Here is a 22,813-nt window from a genome sequence, read left to right as displayed (position 1 = left end):
GGGTTCATTCTTCTTTGCTTCCTGGAGTTGTGATCCTGAATGTCTGTTCCTAGGATATTGTGTAAAATTCTTTGGAGTGCTGGTTTGGTATTCACAAAGTTCCTAAGGTGCTCTTTGTCATGAAAGTACCTTATTTCTCCATCAATTTTGAAAGATAGTTTTGCAGGGTACATCAATCTGGGTTGGAGGCTGTTTTCTTTTAGGGCATGGAATATGTCACTCCCAGCTCTTCTTGCCTTGATGGTTTGTGTTGAGAAGTCTGCTGTGATTCTGATGGGCTTTCCTTTGTATGTGATTTGTTTCTTTTCTCTAACTGCTTGTAGAACTTTGTTCTTCTATTGTGTTTCTGGAACCTTAACAGTTATATGCCTATGTGTAAATTTTTTTTTGATCAGGGGTATTTGGAGTCCTATATGCCTCACTTATCTGTATGTCAAGCTCTTTTCCCTGCTTGGGAAGTTTTCTGCCATTATTTCTGTGAAGAGATTTTTTTATGTCCTCTGCACTCTCTTCTGTTTCTTCATTGACTCCAGTCAGTCTTATGTTATTCTTCTTTGCATCATCTAGCAGCTGCTGGATTGATTTCTCATGTTCCCTTATAATTTTGAAGCAATTTTTCTTTTCCTGGTCACTAATTGCAATCTTATCTTCTATATCTGGAATTCTGTCTTCACATTGGCTCATTCTGCTGTGTAGATTTTCCATGGAGTTTTTCATGTCCTGGAAATCTATTTGCATCTGTTTTATGGATTCCATTTGTTTCTTATGTTGGGATTCCATCATGTTCCTGAGCTCCTCTCTAGATTTATTAATCATGTCTTGCACTAGGGGCACAATTTCTCCTGTTATCTGAGAAATTATTTCTGATTTCATTTTTTCCAGATCCCCTTTCATTGCCAGTTCAGTGGTCCAGGTGGTTGAGCATCAGAGTGTTCCATCTCATTTCCCTTTGTGGTTGCTGTAGGTGATCTGGAAGTCTGGTTTTGAGACTTATTTACATGTTTTCTCATTTAGACTTGGGAGGGTGGCTGTTGGCATCTGTACGGATTACCTCCTCTGAGTTGGGAGAGGTGGAACAGGGGCCAGGAGCAGCGGTAGTGATGGTGACCCAAAAGCCCTTTTCTGTGGGCTGGGAGCATCGGGAGGGATGTTAGCTGGGAAGCCCCTTCCTCTGGTCCAGGAGCAGTTGGATGGTGGCTCAGAAGCCCCTACCTCTGAGCTGGGAGCAGTGGGAGGGATGGTGGCCTGGAAACCCCTTCCTCTGTGCCATGAGCAAGGGACAGAAGGTGGCCCATAAGCCCTTTTCTCTGGGCTGGGAGCAGCGGGAGGGATGGTGCCTGGGAAACCCCTTCCTCTGGACCAGGAGCAGTGGGACAGTGGCTCAGAAGCACCTACCTCTGGGCTGGGAGCAGCGGGACTCAGTACTGTGGTCTGGTGGTCCAGTGGCCTCTGCGTCTTTGCAGTGTGGAACCAGGTGGCTGTTCAGAGGAGTGGGGTGGAGGGGGGAGTTCCAGTGGATTGTCGTCGGGACGCAGGCTGATTCTGCCTGTTCAGCATGACTTGGGAGCTCTGTAGTGTGTGCGCAGACCTGCCTGTCTGCAGCGGGCTGATTCGGCATGTTCCGTTGTGCTCGGGACCTCGGTAGGGTGTGCGCAAACCTGCCTGTCTGCAGTGGGCTCAGAACGTGAGCATTTGTAAAGAGTGGTGAGAGAACAAGCAAAATATTGGCAGAAGGAGCCTAAAATGTACTTCTGAAAAGTATACCTTGACTCAGGAAACAATTATAAATTTTATTCGTTAGGAGTCCTTCTTTAACATCTTGAGCATACTGAAGATATTGAAAGGCAACTAAGATAAGATCTTTTACATATTCTTAATTCTAGGGGAGAATATAAGATTGCTTATATGAAATTTAAATGCTTATATAAAATTTAACCTTTATATTAGTGATCTCTCTATGTTTTCTTATTTGAAGCAGTTTAAAATTGTTTTTTTAGATAAAGTCAGAGGTTCTTCCTTGTCCTGTTAACAGTATGACATCTGGCTATATGGGATTGTGGTGGTAGGGAGAGGGTGACCCGAGACCTTTCTTGGACCTCTGGGTCCCTGACTTCGTGGTAGACTAGGGTGTCTATTTCTAGTGAGCAGCACTAATGCTAACAGTGCAAAGTGGAAAAAGTACATGAGCACATACATAGTTAGTTCTCATCCCTATTGACTTTTAAGAGCGTAGTGAAGTCAGTTATATCACCATTTTACAGAAGAAGCCAAGCTTAAGAGACAGAGTGTCTTTAATGATGTTTAAGCTAGTACACTAATTGGGATAAAAATAGGTAACATTATTGAAGTCCAGGCTAACTAAGCATATGATTTCATCTGATGCTCAGTCACCTCATTAGAAGAAGCATCAGAAAGTAGCTTTCCCTTTATATCATTATCATCCTTTCTGTACAAACCTTTCTCTTCCTTGAGATAGTGCCCAAGTGATACATGTGTTGGTGAGTGTTTCTGGGGATATAGATAAGTATAGCTTCAAACCGGGAGATGGGTCAACATTGAAAATTTGTGGTTTTTCTGGATGGCAACCAGAGGGACAGTTCAGTGATTATTCATGTTCCATCAGGCACCTCATTCTCAAGTTGGTTGATGTATTAAGATTTTTCAGAGAGACAGAACCAATAGATTATACATATAATTTTAAGAAGAGACTTACTGGATTGGTTTACATGATAAGAAGCTGAATAGTCTCACGTGGCCATCTACAGTACTATAGGCTAGTGAGTCAGGGGAACCAGTAGCTGTTCAGTCCAGGAAGCTAGGAACCTCAGAATAAGAGAGAGGTCATTTTAAGGGCAAAGGTCTGGAAGCCCTGTGGAGATCTGCTGATTTTCCAGTTCATATTCAAATGCTGAAGTACTTGGAGTCTGAGGTCCACAGGTAATACCAGTAGAAAAACTATACACACTTGAGAGAAATGTTGAGCATGAGTGAATATGAATCTTTCCATTGTTCAGCTTTTTTGGTCCATCCTGTCCCTCAATTTATTAGATGGTACCTTCTGCATTCAAGGTGCATTCAAGGTTGCTGACCACACACGAGGATTCTCTGAAAACACTCTCACAGACACACTCAGAAGTGTGCTTTACCAAATTTCTAGGCATCTCTTAAAACAGTCAAGTGAAGTTGACAACCAAAATTAACCATCACAGATGATGATTTTCTTGGTTCTCTAATTCCTTCCTTTTAAGTCTCTGTGCCCATTCTGTCTTTTTTTTCTTAGCCTTAACTTGTTTCTAAGTAAACTTCCTCTGTAAGTTTAGAGCAGAATCTTTTTATCTTATACTAAAAACTCATGTTGTTGCTGTCATCTTTTTTCTTCCTTCTCTCCTTCCTTCCACTTCTTTTTAGCTATGAGTGAGTCAGCATTATCTGATCAGAGTGAGAAATTGGAAAAATTCCTATGTGTTAATTTGAAAGAAGCTGGTGAGCATGGGAAGGTGGATGGAAAATAAGGAATGTTGTTCTATTACAGAGGAACTATTGGCATGGTCATTCTTCACATGTAGAAGTCAAGTGTAAGCCTGGTTAAATAATTTGCTGAAATCCCCTAACTGGAGTCAGAGCTGAGACTTTAACCACTTTGGCCTATTCCCTAAGCCCTTGTTTTGGAGGACTGAGGATAGTAGGATGGAGAAACTGGATTGATTTCTATGAGAAGATCAGGGTCAATATAGATGAGAGACAATAATTTCAAATATAAAAACTAAGTTTTCTCCTTTAGCAGTATTCTGAGAAACAGCCCTGACAGCTTGTCATGTGAATGATTGGGTCTGAAATAAGTAAATGGAAGAAAACTCCAGTCTATATTGTGGTTGTGTCAGTGCTGGGAGCCCTCTGTCTTTCCATTCCCTGATGGCCTTCTCATGATGAAATGGTAGGTTCAGGATTTCCTGAATATTTTGGAGATGAGACATGCAATTATGCCTTGGAGTTTCAAACGAAGTTTAACTTTTAAATTTATTTTACAATTTAAAAAAGCAGAAGCATCTGTTTTGTTTGCTTTTGAATGAAGGTGACCAAAGTGGAGAACTCAGTGAGATCTGTTGATAAAGGTAAAAGAACACAAAAGCTTTGATTACCTGGGATATGGCATACAACTTTAAAATAAGAATTACAGGTATAAGAAAGAGATTCTCTAGGACTTTTGGAGATGAACACATCACATCTTGGTTGCATGTGTGTTGTCCAGAGAGTTATGTCATTAGTCTAAAGTATTCAAAGGCAACACATATATGAAGCAGGATCTGAATAGAAAAGAGATTAGTGGGTGGAGCTGTGTAAAAGTGCAAGCCAGAAATAACAGGTCCATACATATCCAGGCGATACTCAAACTACTACATTTAATAACCACTTCAGTACATTTCAACTCTCAGAGTGTGACTTTGGGGAAGAGCAAGGAGCCTTGGGGGCCTACGATGGGGATGAATCATTGGTTGGCTGTGAGGGCCTCATTTTTCCTGCTAGGACCTAGCCACTGCTCCCCACCCTGACATTTTGCTGTGACCCCTCGAAACCTTACCACACTGGGACAATGAGAGCATCAGCTCAGTCTACACCTATTCACCGTTCCCTATGGAAGTATTTCAGTATTTGAAATGGCTATGGATCCTGGTCCAACATGGCTGACTAGAGGAAAAGTCTCATCAGAGGTGCTCAGAGAGGACTCACTGAAGTCACAGGTACCCTGTAGTAGAGGAGGGTTTTATATCATAAAGTAGATCAAACCTAATAATTGTATTGTTGGAGGGGGAAACAGTATGGCTGGTTCACACCGCTCCAGGCCCCTGCTCCTCTAGGGAGCAGCCATTATGAAAGCATTCCAAGTAACCTTAGGGAAGGAAGAAGCAAAGGAGCACTACAGAGACTGAACTCCTGTGTCAGACTCTGTATATACCTGCCACTCACCACATCAAGTCTAATACAAACACTGGGGAATGGTGCAGCCTGGCAGCACCTTTACCAGTGCTCACTGATGGCATGTGAACCTGAGCAGAGGGAGGGTAAATGTGTGAACAGGAACTGCAGATTTCTGAAGACATGCACTCCCACCCTACAGACTCCAGGGACTACTATCTAAGAGTGAATTACTCATTCCTGTAGCCTGCATATCAGCCGATGCCGTTTTCTGTACACTACCCACCAGCACTCACTGAGGGCAAGGACTGCCCCACCCAACCCTGGGTGGAGAAAGAATAAATTGGTGAATAGGGAATGTGGATACACGTGGGTGTGCCTTTTTATTATGAAGGCTTTGTGGACTCCCACCTGAGAGTAAATTACTGATTCGGGTGGTTCCACAGCAGCTGCTGCCATCTCCTTCAGATTCTGCAGCCTGTGCGTGAACAGGGTCACAGATCCCTGATAACCCCCATTGGATCACGGGTATACCCCCAGCTCTGTGGTTCCTTGCCTGCTAATGAACCTTCCCACGGATTTTGCCATCATGCCTGCCTTGGAAGAGGAGTTATTAAACCAGATTCTGCCTATAAGCCAGTGGAGTGAATTCCTGAGAGTAGATTTTCTTGGATTTTGCAGTGAAGAGGAAAGGTGATATTGGTGAGACTGCACATCATCAGCACACGGCTAAAGGAAGAGAGGAACAGTGTGAACACAGGCATTTCGGCAAAGCAGTCCTGTGTGAGCTGCGTATACATTCTCTTGTGGGAGTAGTTGAACTGAGAGCCTGCTGGATATTTTCTGGGTTTTGTTTTGCTTTGTTTTGTTTTATTTGCTTTGGTTTCTCATTTCTCTGTCTAGTATTTTCAACTGAAGTTCCTAGAGCAATACTAATTTTTTACTTCTTACTTGTTTCTCCCACTTTTTAAATTGTTCTCAGGTTTTTTAGTTCACCATTTTCTGCTCTCTCTCAGTCCTGCCTTTCCTTGTATTAACTATCTGTCCTCTCCATTCTATTCCTCTTGCTTTTCCATATTTTACCTAGTCCTCTCTGTCTTCCCTTGTCAGACAAGGTAAATACATTTTTTAAAAGTAGGAAAGGAAAACCAAAAGAGAACAATGGAGATATAGACACTAGAAAATAACAATTTGGGGAAGGAAAGAAGGAGAGAGGTAGATGCCTGGGACCCAGGCAGGACCTGAAGGAAAAAGAGCCAACAGAGAAAATGAAGAGACAGACCACAACACAGAAAAAGAAATGGGCAACCTGCACATTTACCCTGGTTCCTGGCTCATGTCATGAGAAAGGAAGATCAAATCCACAGAGACGCAGTGAAAGTAGGTGACTCCGGAGGCCTCCACACCAGTGGAACAAAGCAGTGGTTGCCTTGTGCTATAACACCTGGTGAGTGACTCCATTCCAAGCAACTGCCATGTCCCCTGGAAAGTGTGCTTGGTCACACATCATTTTAGGAAGGGGCCTACTGAGCCCAAGACTCAGAGCAGCTACAAGTCAGCTTCATCTCAGAGCTCCCAGTGTTAAACTCTCACAGTGACTGGTGAGGGACAATCATGAGAGACATCCATGGTGAGGGAGCCATGGCCGACCAGCAAGAGATACTCAGAGAGTCATAAGCTAAATGCTTCAGGCCCCAACCTCACAACCAGACATCACGTTCACTCTGAACCTTTGTAGGTTTGAAAGTTCCAGAACCAACACCATGCCCGATCCTACTGCCAGCTTTCTGGGATTATCCAGCACCCTGCCCTAATCCTTCTCATCCAGCATAGATTTGGACTCTGACCACCTCCTTTGCCAGTCAGCAAGAGCAGAATCGCGCCTTGAATTGGACACTGCCACAAAACTATAGATGCCAGGGCCGGGGAGGTAGCTCAGTGGTTCTGCCGCCTGCCTTGCAAATGCAAGCTCCCAAGTTCGAACCCCAGTACCAAAAAACCCCACAAACAAACAAACAAACAAAAAAACCAAAGACCTGTAGATGCCAGAAAATAAGCACAGGCTTTAAATCTCAGAGAAACAACAGCAACAACAGCAACAAGACTAAGAACAAGAACAACAGCAACAACTGCTATCTCTCCTCTTCACCCTCTACCCCCTCACCCTCTTTACCTTCCCCTTCTTTCCCCCTCCCTGCTCCTCCCCTCCCTCTGCTCCCTCTGCTCCTTTTCATTCCCCTTCTTCCTCTTCTCTTTCTCTGTCCTCTTCCCATCTTCCTCCTTTTTTTCTTTGTTTTTGGTTTATTTTTATTTTGTTTTAGTTTTTGTACTTTTGGGGTTTTTCCTCTGCTTTTGTTTCTTTGTGAGGGTGAACATTGTAGAGTTTTTGTTGTTGTTGTTCCTGTTTTCTGTTTTTTGATTAAAACATTATTTCTTTTCCTTTTGTCTTCTTCACCAGTTTCCTAAGGCTTAACTAATCTCCCTCTGTCCTTCAGCCTTGCTTCGAATCTCTCTTTTGTTTTTTTAAATTTCTCTGTTTCTTCCTCTTTTCCCATTTAATTTTCTCCTCTTAGGGCAAAATTACTGAGTGGATATTTACTGTGTGTAATTTTCTGATTTGTCTTAGATTTTGTTATACAACTATAAATCTTGTACATATGGTTAAAAGTGGCAAATTATGTCACAGTGTCACAGTTTGTCATTTTCCAGGCTGTTTTTGGTGTTATTGTTATTGCTGATTGTACTACTTTAGCCAGGGTGATATAGTTGCTGTGATCAATTGATCTTTCTTGTATGCCAATACCTAGATTGTCTGGGGGACATAAACAATACTACAATTCAGTATTAAAGAATTGGGGGCTAGGCCAAATAGGCTAAACCTCTCATCCCTGATAAGCAGTAGAGGCAGGATGTTGGGACAGACTCAAAAGCCAGCTACACCTAGAAGATATCTCTGAAAAGTAGTCATTTTTAAAAGAGATCTTGATATTAGTAATAAAGCTACCTATCATAAGCAATTGAAAAGCATCAATGCAGAAAACAAACAAACAAAAAGTAGAAAATCAGAAAACATAGAGGCAAGGTGCAACCTCAGACCACTACCTTACACAAGGCAAATCCAGGGGTTGTTGGCATGGAAGAAATCAAAAGCCACCCAGCTGAACTTTCTGAAATGATAGCAGCAGAAGTAAGAAAGCAGATGAATGAGTCTCTAGGAAAAAAACCCAAATGATTACACAGATACTTAAAGAGATGATGACCATAATGAAGGACATGATTGGTGAAACTAGAGTAGACACAGATAAAAAAATAGAGGTGCTTAGGAAAGAGATGGAAACAATGAATATCTAACACAGGAAAGAACAGGACTCTATAAAACATATTCAAACAAGTATCTAGGAGATTAAAAATTCTATTCAAACAATATGCCACAGAATCAACTAATGTGAAGATAGAATATCAGATCTACAAGACAGGGTTGTGGTTAGCAATCATAAAATGAAAGACTTCTTAAAAACAGCAAGGGACCACAACAAATCAATCCAACAGCTGCTAGATGGTGCAAAGATGAGTAACATAAGATTAACTGGAACCAATGAAAAATCAGAAAATAGCAGAAAGGACATAAAAAACCTTTTCACAAAAGTAATAGAAAATTCCCAATGCATGCAAAAAGAATTTGACATAAAAGAGGAGTATAGAACTCTAATTAACCATGGTCAGAAACAAAGAAACTACAAGGCATACAATAGTCAAGATTCCAGAAATTCAAAACAAGAACAGAATATTAAAAGCTGTTAAAGAAAAGAAACAAATTACTTATAAAGGAAACCCATCTGAATCACAGTAGACTTCTCCACACAAACCCTTAAGTCAAGGAAAGCTTGAGTGAAGTATTTCAAGCCCTAAAAAAACAACCTCCAACCCTGACAGATGTACCCCACAAAATTATCTTTCAAAATCAATGGAGAAAAGATGCTTCCATGTTCAAGAATACATAAAGAAATTCGTGACCACCAAACCAGCACTCCAAAAATTTCTGGAGGATATTATAGAAAAAATAAAACAAAGACAACTATTCCAAGTATCTCAATAGAATGAAACTACCAGTCAGGCAAGGTAAGCAATTAAATAGAAGGGAAAGAAAGGAGATCCACAAAAGGATAATAATATACTGATAAGGACAAGTCAGTAGCTATCATAACCATCAATGTGAATGATCTCAATTCACCAATCAAAAGAAACAGATTGGCAGAATGGATCAAGAAACAATATCAAACAACATGCTGCATAGAAGAAACACATTTAACTGAAAAATAAACTCATAGATTGAAAGTCGTAGGTGGAAAACAATACTTCATGCAACAGGAACCTGTAAAAAGCAGGGGGGCAGCTATTCTATTTGCAGACAAAGTGGACTTCAAGTCAATACTGACTAGAAGAGACAAAGAAGGTCATGCCATACTTGTTAAGAAACAATCTAAGAGGGAGAGATAACAATCATAAATATATATGCACAAAATACTGATGCACACAACTATAGAAAACAAACACTAATGGATATAAAAAATCAGATAAGCATTAATACAGCTGTAATGGGAGACCTCAATACCCCACTGTCACAAATACACAAATCAACTAGACAAAAAACAACAAAGACATATTGTAACTGAATCAAACTTTTAAACAAATGGACTTAGTAGATGCCTACAGAATGTTCCACCCTACCACATCATTCTTCTCAGCTGTGCATGAAATGTTCTCCAAAATAGCCTACATACTAGCTCATACAACATACTAAAGGAAATGCAAAGGAATTGAAATTATCCCATGCATATTATCAGATCACAGTGCAATGAAATTGGAAATCAATGGCAAAAGAAACCACAAAAAAATTCACACATCTATGGAAATTAAATAACACCCTCCTGAAAAACCAATGGGTCATAGATGAAAGTAAAGAAAAAATTAGATAGTTTCTACAATTAAATGATAATACCAATACCACATACCAGAACTTATAGGACACAATGAAAGCAATCCTATGAGGGAAATTTATAGGGGTCAATTCCCATGTAAGAAAAACAGAGCAAATAAACAACCTAGTGTTAAACCTCAAGCATTTAGAAAAAGAAGAGACAGTCAAACCCAAAGCTTATGTGAGGTACGAAATTATAAATTTTGAAGCAGAAATCAATGCAATGGAGACTTAAGAGAACTATACAAAAAAAATCAACAAATCAAAGAGTTGGTTTTTCAAAAGAATAAATAAAATTGATAAACCCTTAGCCAACCTTATCAAAAAAGGAAAGATCCATGTCCATGCAATTAGGAATGAAAAAGGTGAAGTCACAACAGATCCAGCAGAAATCCAGAGGATCATCAATACCTACTTCAACAAGCTGTACTCTAATAAAATGGAAAACACAGAAGAAATGGACAGATTCCTAGATACATATGAATTATCAAAGTTGAACAAAGAAGATATAAAAATTCTAAACACCCCAATTACAATCAGTGAAATTGAAAACATAATTAAAAATTTACCAACAAAAAAAGCCTGGGTCCTGATGGCTTCACTGCTGAATTCTACAAGACATTTGGAGAATAACTATTGCCACTACTCTTTAAACTCTTCAATGAAATTGAAAGGGAAGCAGTACTTCCAAATTCATTCCTGGAAGCAAGTGTTATTTTGATTCCAAAGGCAGGGAAAGACCCAACCAAAAAAGAGAACTACAGGCCAATCTCCCTAATGAACATAGATGCAAAAATCCTTAATAAGATAATGGCAAACAGAATATAGAGGGTGATCAAGAAGTTCATACACCCTGACCAAGTTGGATTTATCCCAGGGGCACAAGGATGGTTCAACATATGTAAATTTAAAAAATGTAGTACACTGTATTAACAGTGTCAAGGACAAAAACCATATGCTCATGTCAATAGATGCAGAAAAAGCATTTGACACAATCCAACACCCATTGATGATAAAAATCCTACAGAAAATTGGAATAGATGGTCTTTATCTCAACCTGATAAAGGCTATCTATGAAAAACCAACAGCCAACATCATACTAAATGGTCAAAAACTGAAAACCTTCACGGTAACATCAGGAGCAAGACAAGGATGTCCTCTACCACCACTCCTGTTCAATATAGTTCTGGAAACATTAGCCACAGCAATTAGACAAGAGAAAGAAATAAAAGGAATAAAGATCAGAAAGGAAGAAATTAAACAGTCATTATTTGCTGATGATATGATACTCTACCTAGAAAACCCAAAAAAACTCTGCCAAAATACTTCTAGATTTAATTGACAGATTCAGTAGAGTAGCTGGATACAAGGATAACACTCAAACATCAATAGCTTTCTTGTACACAAATAACAGACTCACTGAGAGAGAAATTAGGGAAACAATTCCTTTCACAATAGATTCCAAAAAAGTGAAATATCTAGGAATCAAACTAAAGAAGGAGGGCCAGGGATTTAGCTCAGTGGTTCCCACACCTGCCTCACAAATGCAAGGTCCTGAGTTTGATCCTTGGTACAAAAAAACAAAAAACAAAAAACGAAGGAGGCAAAAGACCTCTACACGGAAAATTACAGCACTCTGAAAAAAGAGATAGAAGAGGATGTAAGAAAATGGAAAGACATCCCTTGTTCCTGGGTAGGAAGAACCAATATGGTGAAAATGGCCATACTTACAAAACTGCTATATAGATTCAATGCAATACCAATTGAAATCTCAACAGTATATTTCACAGAACTAGAAAAAAAATCTGAATATTCATTTAGAACCAGACGAGACCTAGAACATCAAAGGCAATTCTAGGCAACAGAGACATGACAGGGGGTATCATAATCCCCAACTTCAAAGTATACTACAAAGCCACTGTGATAAAAACAGCATGGTATTGGCAAAGAAACAGACCCAAGGATCAGTGGAATACATTAGAAGATGCAGAAACAACTCCAGATATACTCAGCTACCTCATCTTTGACAAAAGAGCTAACCATCCTTGCTGGAGGAAAGGTAGCCTCTTTAATAAATGGTGTTGGATAAAATGGATTTCAACCTGCTAAAGATTAAAAGTAGACCCCTATCTTTCACCATGCACTAAACTAAAATGGAAATGGATTAAAGATCTAAATATTAAAACAGAAACACTAAACTTGCTGGAAGATAACTTAGGTAGAACTCTTGAAGACATTGGCATAGGAAAGGACTTTATGAACAAATCCTCAGTAGCACGGGAACTAGCACAAAGAATCAACAACTGGGATCTCATCTTATTAAAAAGCTTCTGCACTGTAAGAGAAACCACCAACAGAGCTAAGAGACAACCTACAAAGTGGGAAAAAAAATTTTACTATTTGTTCCCCAGACAAAGGTCTACTTTCTAGACTATATAATGAACTCAAAAAAAATCAGACCCCCCAAATTCAAACACCCAGTTCAAAAATGGGCATCTGAAATGAACAGACATTTCTCAGAGAAGGAAGTGAAAGCATCAAATAAATACATGAAAAAATGTTCAACATCACTCGTCATCTGAGAGATGCAGATGAAAACAACACTGAGACTCCACCTCACCCCAGAAATCAACAAATAACAAATGCTGGCAGGGTTGTGGGGAGAAAGGAACCCTTCTCCATTGCTGGTGGGAGTGCAGACTGGTGCAACCACTGTGGAAATCAGTATGGAGAGACCTCAAAGAACTAGGACTGGAAGTCCCATTTGACCCCACTGTTCCACTGCTGGGGATCTTCCCCAAAGAATTAAAACAATCATACCACAGTGATATATGTGCACCCATGTTCATAGCAGCACAGTTTGTAATAGCTAAAACTTGGAAACAGCCCAAATGCCCATCAACTGGAGTCTGGATAAAGAAAATATGTTTTTTTAATAAAATTTTTAATAAAATTTTTTTAATAAAATAAAAGTACTACTCAGCCATAAAAAACGAGAAATTGGCGACATTTATTGCTAAGTGGATGCACATTGAGGCAATACTCTTAAGTGAAATAAATAGGACATACATGTATAAATAGCGAATAATTTCTCTGGTGTGAGAAACTGAAAGTGTAAATAAGGACTAAATGTATAACAGGTCATGTGAAATTGGAAGAAAAGGGGCAAAAGGGAAGGAAGTAGGAGGCCTAGGGGAAAGGATAGAAGGGAATGGGATTAATATGAGAAAATGGAAAAATAGGAACAAAATCTTTGTAAATAGGAAGGGCTGGAGGGGTTGAAGGGAGGGCTTGGCAAGGGTGAAAAATAAGAACCAAGAGAGACTATATAAAGGTACAAATTTCTAATGCTTAATGTCATTATTATGTATACCTAAAATGTACCAATGATTAGAATGAATAATCGATAATGTAAAATAGGAAGAAAAGGTCCAAAGTGGTAGGGGTAGTGGGAAGGGCAGGGGAAAGGAAAGAAGGGAAAGGAAAAATGCTGAGAAATGGAAAAAATGGAAATAAAGTCTTTGTAAATAGGGAAGGGTGGAGGGTGTGAAGGGAGGGCTAGGAATGGGGAAAAGAGAAGAACCAAGATGCATTATGTAAAGGTACAATTCCCAATGAGAAATGTGTGTTGTATATTTACAATGTACCAATAAAAGAATTTAATAAAAAAAAAAGAATATTTGTATTACAATATTAAAAATGAGGTCAAAGAGGGTTGGCTACGGATATGAAATATTTTTAGAAAAGTTGATTTTAATAAAATTATATTGATATTCATAGCTATGTGCAAGGTAAATTATTTTGAGTTTCCTAAGAAATGATACTAGATTTCACTATCATGGTAGGCTAAACTCTGTGTATTAGTTTTGATATTTAAAGCATAAAAGAAATTTGAAGTATATACAGTTAACTTTGATAGCAACAAATATTTCTATCCCTCAGGGGCAAATATGCTTTAAGAAAGGAATAAATCATTAAGTGATTCATCTTAGAAAAGAGAAGGCTGATGAGTAGCATGAATAATACTCAAATACTATATAGAATGCATATTACTAGGATACCAGGCTCTTGTTTGGCTTATTAAAATATCACAAATTCTAAAGTAAGACCTGACATTTGGTAGGTGCTCTACAAATATTGAAAGAAAGGAAAGTTAAAATACCACTGGGGTGATGTTAATAGGAATTGTCCTTGTATAAAGGAGCCAATACTGGGAAACAGGCACTAGATGCTGCATTAGCTTGTCATGGTGTGAGCATGCATTAGACATTCTAAGGTGACTTTGTCAAATTGATATTAATATCTAAGAGGGCACAAAAAGAAGACCTTTTTTATTCAGAACACTTTGCTTTTTAGAAATTTCCCATGTATATTATTTTTATCAGTTTGTATTTGGGTTGGGGATAAAGCAGATTTTTTTTTAAGTGAAAGATTAAGGAAAGAGGGAAATGCTGAATGTTTATTATTTTAAGAGTTATATGAAATTTTATTTTCATTTTTTTCACTAATTACACTTCGTGAAAGTTAAAAATACTATTTCTGAGGTGCTGTTGAAGGGATCAAATATGTGGACAACAGCGATCTAGAGACATCAGAAATTCCATTCAAGTTATGGTTCAACTGCTGTGTGAAGGTTTAGGATAGGTAGGTAAAAAATTTTCTCAGAGTAAGTGAGTCAGAAGTTTTCTGGAATGGCAAATTTTACACGCATAATCCCGTGTTACACTGACCAAGAACACGCAGAGCACCATTACAGGAACGTCTCAGGAGCTTGGAGTTTACCCAAGCACAGGAAGCTAACCCTGTCTGCACGCCCCATCCTCTTTTAGTTTTCAACAATCTCAAGAAGCTTGTTTATCTGCCTACCAGTGGCTTAGTTACTTTCCTCCTCCCTGAGACAAAATACCTAACACTCATAGCCTGAAAGATGCAAAGCTTACTTGGGCTCACAGTTTACAGAGATTTCGGCCCTTAGTCCTGTGGCTCCAAGGTAAGGAGGACGTGACAGAGGCACTTGAGGGAGAGCGGAGAGGAGGCGGAGTGTGTCAAGGGAGGAGGTAGGAAGGGACATAAATTCTTTCGGGCCGCGCCCCCAGTGGCTCAGCTCTTTAAACCGGATCCCACCTCCTAACAGCAAGCCAACCCGCCTAATTCAGTCACCTTCCAGAAGCCCTGACTATGAATGTATGAGGGTCTAGGGTGACCCTAAAATAGAAACCGTGAAACCAGATTGCCTGTTGCCTCTCTGCCTTTATTCATGGGTTCTGCTGCTTGAAATTCCCTTCCTCCACCCCTCAGTCTGACTCCTTCTACTTAGTTTGGTGTTATTTAACACTTACTTCACCTTTTCTGGGAGGCCCTTTCTGATTCTCTTAAATTTGGTGCCTTTTTAAAAATATTTTCCAAACTCTGGGAATCCACTGCTATCCTATTGCACTTGTATTCTTATTACCTGTATATGTATATGTGGATGTGGATGTATATGTATATGTTGTTCTCTGTGTTGACCATAAATAAATCAAGGCCAGAGTCTTACTGTAGCCATAAGAAGAACAGAAGATAGAAGGTAATCATATTTATAAAATGAGACAGGAGGGAGAGAGGGAGCTAGACAGACACACTTGGTTCTTATAAGAAACTCATGTTTGATCTGAGGACAGAGCACAGTTTTCTGATACAAATAATACTTGCTAAAGGAAACTTTAGTTCTCATAAAACTCATTTTCTGGAACTTTGAAATCCTATAAGAAAACTTTCAAAGCAATGAGTAGTGAAATGTTTTCCAATGTTAAATAACAAATGCCTTAAAAAGGGAGAGGTGATTATAATGATCTGAAGGTTATGGAGATTACTTTTAATCCCTTAATTCTTGAATGTTTTGCTACACATTCTTTCAGTAATTTATCTCTATTTCTATTTCTCTCTGTTCATGAAAATCCAATCAGGAAAATGCAGACTAGTACATAAAATTGTTTTATATTTAAATTTAAGTATACATAGACCTGTGATAAAACTTCCCCTTTTTATGTAATTTTAAAGTATAGGTAGGTCCCCCATAGTGCCATTTTGGGGAGTGTCAGGCTGCTTATATGATGGTAGTACCATAAGGTGATGTACTTACTGGTTTATGTACATACTATACTTTTTATTGTTATTTTAGAGTTACTCTTACCTTTATTTATTTATTTAATTTTTTTTTTTTTGTACCAGGGATTAAACTCGGGTCCTTGTGCTTGCGCAGCAGGCAGCTAAACCACTGAGCTAAATCCCTGGCCCCTCTTACTTTAAAAAGTTTACTATAAAACAGAGTGAGATGTTATACCATCTTATATTTATTACATCTTTCAATTGCATCAATTTTTCTTGTGCTCGGATTAATTTTATGTTGATTTGTTCATCATGGCCCTAGGAGCAGTAGCTGATAGGAGACACACACACACACACACAGTCTAGGAGTGTAGTGTGCTATACATGTGGGTTTGTGTAAATGCATCCTGTGATTTTGAATAATGACAAAATAGTCTAATGATGCATTTCTCAGAACATATTCCCATCATCAAGCAATGCATGACTGTATTTCTAAAAGGAATATTTCACATTTTAGTGCTGTAGTTTCAGTTATAGAGGTGTTAAACTCTGGAATGAAATATAGCATACTCATACTCTTTAGTTGAAGCTCCTCTGTGATTTAGAGTACTTTGTTCAAAAGATATGCCCTAGACTCAGCCCATCTCATCATCGCTATTTCTGTACTTTATGGAACAGAATGCAGTTTATTTGGGGGGTGGGAGGAGGTTTGCTACCAGGGATAGAACTTGAGACCTGGCACTTACAAGGCAGGCGGCAGAACTACTAAGCTAAATTTCCAGCCCCAGGAAGCAGTTTTTGCAAAAAAGATCCTGGGTATACCAAGATGATTTGAAAATGAAGTAAAATTATGTTCTAGTGAAGACAGTGGCCTTAATTCTGTCCTTCAGTGTTTGCTATCAATGTTGAAATAATGTTGAAACAATGTTGAATTGATTTTAGGGTACTGGAGATATTGACTGTCATTTTAAAATTAAGAAGAACTTGGAAAATGCATCTATAAGCCTGGAATCTACAAAAAGTCCTGGGTTGTTTGTTGGACTTCAACCAGATGGACAAGCAAAGCCAGTCATTTACACCAAGGATGAGAATATTTGCTTCTATCCACAAGTCATTCAATGTATGTTTTCTCTGAAATCATTTGAATTTTGCTTGCTTTATGATGGTTTGTGTACAGAGACTGATAATTTCATCACATTTGTTACTAAGGAACTCTGTTAGCCTTTTTGTTAGTAATAATTCTAGAAGTAGTAGAAGAAAAGCATAATGAAGACCACTTGGTTCAACTTTTTTTTTTATTGGTACAGGGGATTGAACTCGGGTCCTTGCGCTTGCAAGGGAGGCGGTGAAACCACTGAGCTAAATCCCCAGCCCCCTCAACTTTTTTATTAATGTTACAAATAGTGTTTTTGCCACTTTATCCTCCTTTATCATTTTTTTTTTCTGGTACCGGGGATTGAACTCTGGTCCTTGCACTTGCTAGGCATGCGGTGGAACTGCTGAGCTAAATCCCTGGCCCTCCTTTATAATTTTTAAAATTGTCTGAGCATTTACATGTGTATGTGTCTACTTGAATCTTATTGTTTAAGGATATTTTCATATACACTGAGAGTTATATGAGGTATGAAATTGGGCTTACTGATGTTTGATCATATACATGTATATAATTGTTATATTTTCTTGGTAGATTGCTCCTTTTATCAATACGTTGTGCCCTTCTTTGTCTCATCTAATTTTATCTTCAAATTTTTGTCTTAGTTATGAGTGTAGCTACCCTGAATGCTTTCGGCTTTTTTTGTTCATATGGAGTGGGTGGAGTTTGTCAGTCTGTGCGTGTCTTTGCCAGTAAAGTGTCTTTCTTGAAGACAGCAAGGAGTTGGGTCTTTTTAAAAATCCAGTCTGCCAGCCTGTGTTTTGTAATTGGAGAAATAAGACCACTATACATTCAGAGTTATTATAGAATGATACATACTAATTCTTGTCATTTTGTTGTGTTTTTGATGTTTAATTTTTTTCTTAATTTTCAATAGCTTATCTGCTCTTCCTCTTCTGTATGTATCTTCTACAGTGTTGCCTTAGTGGTCATGAGTCTCTTTAATTTATGCTTACCTTGGAAGGTCTTTATTTCCCCAAACGATAGCTTTGCTGGATATAGTAATCTAGGTTGGCAGTTTGTTTTTTCAGGCTTTCAAATACATCATTTCATGCCCTCTTAGCCTTAATGGTTTCTGAAGAGAAGTATGACAATTTTCTGATAGGTTTGTCTCTATAAGCGACTGAAAAATTCTCTCTTGCTTTTAATATTCTTCCCTTGTTCTGTACTCTTAACATTTTAAGTACACGCGACATGGGGAAGTTCTTTCCTGGTTGTGCTTGTTTGGGGTTCTAAATGCCTCCTGTATCTGGATGTCTATAATTTTTTCAAGTTTGTGAAGTTACTTGTTATTTTTTCATTAAATAGATTTTCTATGCCATTAGCTTGAACCTTGGCACCTTCTTTTACACTAAAGGTTCATAAGTTTGGTCTTTTAATTTTGTCTCAGAGTTCTTGAATGTTTTGCTCATAATTTTGAGTTTTTTCTTTATTAGAGTGTGTGTAATAATTTTTCAATCTTATCTTCAAACCCTGAAATTCTGTCATCTCCTAGAGCCTGTCTATTGGGGAGGCTTTGCACTGAGTTTATGATTTGACTTATTTTGATTTTCATTTCAAGATTTCTGCTTGGTTCTCCTTCAGAACTTCTAACTTCTTTGTAGAGTTGCTCCTTCATATCCTGCACTGTCTTTTATTTATTTATTTATTTATTTATTTTTTTAATTTTTTGTATTAAATTCTTTTATTGGTACATTGTAGGTATACAACACAATTACATTTCTCATTGGAAATTGTACCTTTATATAATGCATCTTGGTTCTTATTTTTTCCCCATTCCTAGCCCTCCCTTCACGCCCTCCACCCTGCCCTATTTACAAAGACTTTATTTCCATTTTTTCCATTTCTCATCATGTTTTCCTTTCCCTTCTTTCCTTTCTCCTGTGCCTCCCACTACCCCTACCCCTTTGGACCTTTTCTTCCTATTTTACATTATCAATTATTCATTCTAATAATGGGTACATTTTAGGTATACAATATAATGACATTCATCATTGGAAATTTGCACCTTTACATAGTCTCTCTTGGTTCTTGTTTTTCACCTTTGCCCAGCCATCCCTTCAACCCCTCCAGCCCTCCCTATTTACAAAGATTTTGTTCCTAGTTTTCCATTTTCTCATATTAATCCCATTCCCTTCTATCCTTTCCCTTAGCCCTCCCACTTCCTTCCCCTTTGCCCCTTTTCTTCCTATTTCACATGACCTATTATACATTTAGTCCTTATTTACACTTTCAGTTTCTCACATCAGAGAAACTATTCGGTATTTACACATCTGTGTCCTATTTATTTCACTTAAGAGTATTGCCTCAATGTGCATCCACTTAGCTATAAATGTCTCTAATTTCTCATTTTTTATGACTGAGTAGTACTCCATTTTATAAACAAACCACATTTTCTTGATCCAGTCTCCAGTTGATGGGCATTTGGGCTGTTTCCAAGTTTTAGCTATTACAAACTGTGCTGCTATGAACATGGGTGCACATATATCACTGTGGTATAATTCTTTTAATTCTTTAGGGAAGATATCCAGCAGGGGAATAGCGGGGTCAAATGGGACTTCCAGTCCTAGTTCTTTGAGGTATCTCCATACTGATTTCCACAGCTGCACTGTCTTTTTAATTCATTCAGCTATCTATTTGTATCCTACTTGAAGTCATTAATAATTTTAAAAATCAGTTTTTTAAATTATTTGTCTGACATTTCATTGACTTTGATATTTTGCATTTAGTTACTGACAAGTTATAGATCTTCGGAAGAATGGTGTAGCCTTGTTTTTTTCATACTTATTGTGTTTCTATATTGAGATTTTTTGCATTTGTTGGGATGGATCTCTTCCCCTTTTGTTTGTTTTAATTTTTTTGATACTGGGGATTTAACTTGGGACCTTGTGCTTGCAAAGCGGGCGCCAGAACCACTGAGCTAAATCCCTGGCCCAGATCTCTTCCTTTTATATTTGAGGATCTTTTTAGTGGCCAACCTTCTTTTGAGAGCATGTTTCACAGTACCCCACGTAGGGACCAGAAAGTAAACCACAGTAACGATGGTGACACCAAGACAAACTAGATATTGACATACAATAAAAACCAATTAAAAACAACTATACTATCATAAAAAATAGAAAAGAATATCAGCAATAGTACTGTAGATTAAAAGATTAAAAATTAATAAAGATTAAAGATAATAATAAAAACTGGGGGGATGAAGAACGGCAAAAATGAGAGAAGTGAAATTCAAAACAGAAAGAAAAGGAAAATAAGGAGGAGGAGAAAAAAGTAAGAAAAAAACTCAATTAACAAATAAAAATTAAATGGAATTAGGTAAATAATAACACAAAAACCAAAAAACTAAAAGGAAAAGCAAGAAGAAAAAACAAAATAAACCTGCAAAACAAAAAGAATTGAATCCAAAAATTTCCTCTATACTGAGGTGTTTGTGCAGGTAATTTAATTCCAGGACCTGTAACACTGGAACCAACTAGATGTGGAAGAGGGATCGTGAGTCACAATGGGGGCCTATTATGTTTCCACACTCTCTGTCACTACATGCATGCTGATTCCTGCTTCACTTTTCCTGTGGAGAGGGTTTAGTTAGTACATTGTCTGTCACGGTACTGTATTCATTCCAGAAGTTTTTAGTTTTTGTTTCCTTTTGTGCACCCTGAGCCACTTGTATCCCCAAGTAGCTTTGAAGCCTGAGGGCTTAGGCCCATGAGATGCCCTGCTTGTTCCAGAGAGCCTCTGTCTGTATACTTAGGGATGTGGCAAATGTCTAAGCAGTGGCATATCCCTGATCATGTGGTAGTTGAGAAAACCAAACACACTGCTGACTTCTATACTGGAAAAAGGAAGCAAAGGGAACCAGTAACCCACTGGGCTTGATCCTAGCATTTTCAGACCTAATTCCCTCAAAACTACATGTCTACCTGGCTTCGTATAACAGAAGACAGGGCTGCTATGTACTCCACGGCTTGAACTCTCCACAGCTTGAACTATCTTCTTGTTAAAGTTCTCAGAAAGTCTGCAACTAGCCCTTCTCTTCTCCACAACTGTATTTTGTAGCTGTCTTTCACCCAGTTACAGTGGTAGAGTGACCCCAGAGACCTTGAAGTGTGTCTCCAACAATACCGCTTTCAAAATGGCTCCTGATTATAACACTCCTAAATATGGTGAGTGCTGCAATGGATTTCTTTTCCAATGCTAACCTGCCGTTTGGAAGTAGTCTTTTTCAGAATAAAACTCTACTCTTTAATTATAGCTTATGATAATCATGGATTTTTCCTGGAGTTAGCACTGCAGTTACCACTGAGGCTGCTGGTCCTCTCCAGTTTTACCTTGTGCCTTTAGAGTTAGGTTTCACTCCTTATCCCAGGAGCAGGGGTTAGTGCTCCAGACTTCTTTGTTCTTTTCTTTACATTGTCTTTTGCTTATTCATAATTTTTACTTTTCCTGTCAGCTTTTTCTTGATTCCTGGAGCTCATATTCTCTTTATCCTTGCTAAGTTGTTTTCTAGGGGTTCTAATTCTAGTTCCGGGAGAGGCTATGATCTGCTACAGGCTTCTATTCCACCATCTTCCTTTGCTATTAATTTTTAATTCCCTTAGGAAAAAAAAGGGCATGAAGGTAAAAATAATGAGATTTGGATTGCCCTACTGGGTTTGGAAAAAAGTCCAAGGGCATAACAAAAACAAGACAGAAAACTACTAGAGACAATCTTCAGAGGAATTAAAAAATAATACAATAATAAGAATAGGGAGAAAGAGTGCTTAAAATCATGCAACTCTAGCTATGTGCAGAACAACATATTCATACAGATACAGAGGAAAGATATCTATAAATGCTAAGTAATATTTTCTTAAAACAAGGTGCCTGATGGTTCCATGAGTTATGGCTTAAACAAACTTTAAAATCTTTCATAAAGCACCTTTCTCCAATCTTACAACTTTAGAAAGCATTGGATAGAGAAATATTCTTCAAATCCAATAAAGCTCAGTCATGCCATTTAAATTAACTTCTACTGGGACAAAATCTTGGATAATGATATACCATGTTTATATATCACTGTTTAGAATAGAAGACTCAGTTATGTTATCAAACAGCCTACCTGCTTGTGAACTACTAAACTAATTTGAAATAATAAGTGAAAACTTTCCTTATATCCACTTTTTTCTGAGATTTGGGCACTTTCTCCACTTGGCCCTCAGATACATGTCCTTCAGATGCAAATTATTCTGGACAGAAATTACTGTGCAAGTGGCAGGACACAGAATTGGAGCTTTTACTTCAAGCTTAGCACAATAGTGAGCTTTACACAGTAATGGAATTTCTCAGAGTTGGGTCTCAGGGAGACTGTATTATTGTTGTTGTTGAGTTAAATTGCATAAGCTTTGTGCTTTTCAAAAGCCAAACCTTCATTCACCTGTAAAACTGCTACAAAGTGGGGCAGTGTATTTCTGAAATCATAGCCTACCTCATAGCTGTACTAACACTTTGAAAGAGTGCAGTAAAACAAGACCCTTGGACTCGAGCGAATTAGGTAAGAGACATGGGGAAATGGGAAAGGATAAAGACAGCCAACTAAAGTGAATGAACTCTGACCTCCAGTCAATTTTCCTTGCTTTCTGACAATAAGAAATTGAAAGCTAAAAATAAAAAGTCTGTTCTACTTCTAGTCACCTGATAGC

The 22,813-nt window shown here is 38.3% G+C and overlaps 1 protein-coding gene across 3 annotated transcripts in view; it reads left to right on the top strand.

Moving 5' to 3' along the window:
• Rp1 (RP1 axonemal microtubule associated) overlaps positions 1–22,813 on the top strand; it is a 226,275-nt gene that overhangs the window by 140,858 nt on the left and 62,604 nt on the right. For all 3 annotated transcript variants that reach the window (XM_087185399.1, XM_087185401.1, XM_087185394.1), the window contains exon 17: positions 16,922–17,099. In XM_087185399.1, coding sequence (XP_087041525.1) covers positions 16,922–17,099 — 178 coding nt within the window. The remainder of the gene's footprint in view (positions 1–16,921; positions 17,100–22,813) is intronic.

Source organism: Heterocephalus glaber, unplaced genomic scaffold (genome assembly GCF_053883595.1).
Source record: "Heterocephalus glaber isolate CG9 unplaced genomic scaffold, H.glaber_assembly_v1.0 deba00000281, whole genome shotgun sequence".
Lineage (NCBI taxonomy): Eukaryota > Metazoa > Chordata > Mammalia > Rodentia > Bathyergidae > Heterocephalus > Heterocephalus glaber.
Note: the sequence above shows the minus strand (reverse complement) of the source record. Positions and strands in the feature narration are given on the sequence as shown.